This window comes from Sceloporus undulatus, unplaced genomic scaffold (assembly GCF_019175285.1).
Source record: "Sceloporus undulatus isolate JIND9_A2432 ecotype Alabama unplaced genomic scaffold, SceUnd_v1.1 scaffold_9510, whole genome shotgun sequence".
NCBI lineage: Eukaryota > Metazoa > Chordata > Lepidosauria > Squamata > Phrynosomatidae > Sceloporus > Sceloporus undulatus.
The window spans coordinates 1-2,615 of NW_024812429.1; the positions used below are offsets into that span (position 1 = coordinate 1).

General features: G+C 46.7%; 1 protein-coding gene across 1 annotated transcript; it reads right to left on the reverse strand.

Annotated features, from left to right (window-relative positions):
* Positions 1 to 45: 45 nt before the first annotated feature.
* Positions 46 to 936, reverse strand: LOC121918361 (high mobility group protein HMGI-C-like). The gene is made up of 2 exons (XM_042444422.1): positions 636 to 936; positions 46 to 342 (listed from the first exon to the last, which is right to left on the reverse strand). The coding sequence occupies exons 1-2, from the start codon at positions 714 to 716 to the stop codon at positions 61 to 63; spliced, it is 363 nt and encodes a 120-aa protein (XP_042300356.1). The 5' UTR covers positions 717 to 936; the 3' UTR covers positions 46 to 60.
* Between the last annotated feature and the right edge of the window lie 1,679 nt (positions 937 to 2,615).

Sequence of the window (2,615 nt, forward strand, 5' to 3'; positions counted from 1 at the left end):
GGGAGAGTTGTACTTCTTTCTGTGCAGTCCCTTGAAATCCTAAATGTCCCATTGCTGGACCTATGAGTCATAAGGCTGAGCAAAGTTTGTGTGTGGAGGAACAAGAGAGATACTGACTTGTGGGTGCTTCCTAGGTCTTCCGCGCCCCCTCTTCAGTGGTTCGGTGCTGGCAGGATGCTCCTGGGCTGCTGCTGCTGCCGCAGAAGAAGTGGAAGGCTGGTCGGCTCTGGCGCTTGGTGTGCTCATCACCAAGGCTCCATTCACTTGCTGAGACGGCTCTCTTTCTCTCCCGCTCACTCGCTTCTTCCCTCTTTTTCTCCTTCCCAGCCTGCTGTATGGCGCCTTGAAGAAAAGGCAGTCAGAATGTTCCAGTTTTACTGCAGTAAAGATTTCTTTCTTTTAGACTACAGTCCTGAATGCACATGAACATACGTCTGTGTGTGTGTACTTTTTTAAAGTTGGAGTAAGGAAAACTGCCTCTAACATACTCTATCATACCCAAACATTCCAACATGAAATAATATTAAAATAACACAAACCCTGCAGTTCAGAAGTTAAATATGTGGAAACCTGTGGTTACTGGCTAATGAGTGGATAACAATCCAAGCAAATCTTTTGCTTTGGAGTAAGCTCACCTTCTGAGCTGCTTGAGATGGACTCTTGTTTGTGCTTCCTTTTGGTCTTCCTCTTGGTCTTTTAGGAGATGGCTCTTCCATTGGTAGCTATACAAAGGAAGACATGTTATTGGGGCAAGGAGTTCAGCAACGACCCAAAATACCAGCAACAGCACAAATCCAACTGTGTCACTAAATGAATAATTCACTTTTAAAATCTATTTTCAAAAATAATCTTTATTAAATTTAAGATCAGATTAATACATCCAATAGTTTTTTATTAATCAAAGCTGTTAATATATCCACCTCTCTAATAATAATAATAATAATAATAATAATAATAGGATTTATTTATATGCCGCCCAATCACTGGGAATCTGGGCGGCTTACAACAGAGGGGATAATAGACGGTTCCCTGCCCTCAGGCTTACAATCTAAAAAGACACGACACAAAAGGAGAAGGGAATGGTGATGGGAAAGAGGATGAGGTCCAGCATTCCTCTCTCCCACATCTCCCAAGGCAGATGGACTGGAGGGAGGGCTCAACTTCTTAATCGAGGCTGGGCCCAATGGCGTTGGGCCTGACCTTTCGCTCCCTCTAAGGCCAGAAGATGACAGTTGGAAGGAGGGAATGGAGGGCTCTTCCTCTTCAGGCCCAATGGCGTTGGACCTGTCCTTTCGCTCCCTCTAGGCCAGAAGATGACAGCTGAAAGGAGAGAAGGGAGGGCTCTTCCTCTTCAGGCCCGATGGCGTTGGGCCTGTCCTTTCGCTCCCTCTAGGCCAAAAGATGACAGTTGGAAGGAGGGAGGGGAGGGCTCTTCCTCTTCAGGCCTGACGGCGTTGGGCCTGTCCTTTCACTCCCTCTGTAGGGTTGCCATAATTGTCCACTATTTCCAGGGACAAAATGTAGGACAAATTCGAGCCCAAACTATAAGACAACTGACAAAAGTCAGCCCAAAATGTAGGACATTTAAGAAAAATGGAGGACCTTCCTCTTCAGGCCCAATGGCTAGTGGAGGCAACGGAGGGCAAAGATGGTGTAGGCCTTTGAAACACCTTTTCTAGATAGGTGAGGTGAAGAGCTTAGCTGATTGTGAACTAGAGTTGATTAGCTACAATAGCTGACAAATATACTTTGAGAGATGAAAAGGACAGCCCTTGACCACGGAGGTGGAGTAGGAAGGGTAAGGCCATAGATAGTTGAACCAGTAAGCATGGCTCAGCTCTAGCCACAACAAAGGCACAAAAGTGCTTCCATTTGTAAGAGTAAGACCACTTAGTAGAATCCTTTCTGGAAGCTGAGATGTTCCGGTGCAGTCAAGGCTGTATCATCCAGCAGTCATGAGGAGGCTGCACAGGTCCAGGTGAAGGACTGTGCTATTAAAGAGAAGGTATGGCCAGTTTGGAAGTCTGAGGTATTGACCCCTGGACAGATGAAGTAGGGGGACAAACCAGAGTTGCCTCGGCCAGTAAGGAGCCAGCAGCATCGCATTGGGTCTGTCTTTTGTCCTTTTGGCCACAACTCTCACCACTAACAGGCGTGGGGGGAAGGCAGAAAGGAAATGATGGCTTCAATTGAGAAGGAAGGCCTATACTAGGGAACTGTCCCTCTGCCCGCTCTGCTGCAGAACATCCAACACTGCATTTTTCCAGAGTGGCAAAAAGGTCCAAGGAAGGTGCTCCCCAATGAGATGGAAAGCTCGTGACAATCAGGTCCATTCATGCTGAAGGACCCTGTCCCTGCTGAGGGAGTCTGACAGGACATTATCCTTGCTTGCCAGATGAACTGCCACCAGATGATGGGAATGTTAATGACACCAGAGTTGTTGAGCGAGATGGAGAAGGAGAGTGAGTTCCGCCCTCTTTGTTGATAGAAAAGACCGTGGTAGTATTGTCTGTTACAACCTGGATAACCCTATGAAGGAGGTGATTTTTGAAAGCCCGAAAGGCTTAGATGATTGCCAACAGCTCCAAGGCATTGATGTACATTTTCATTTCTGA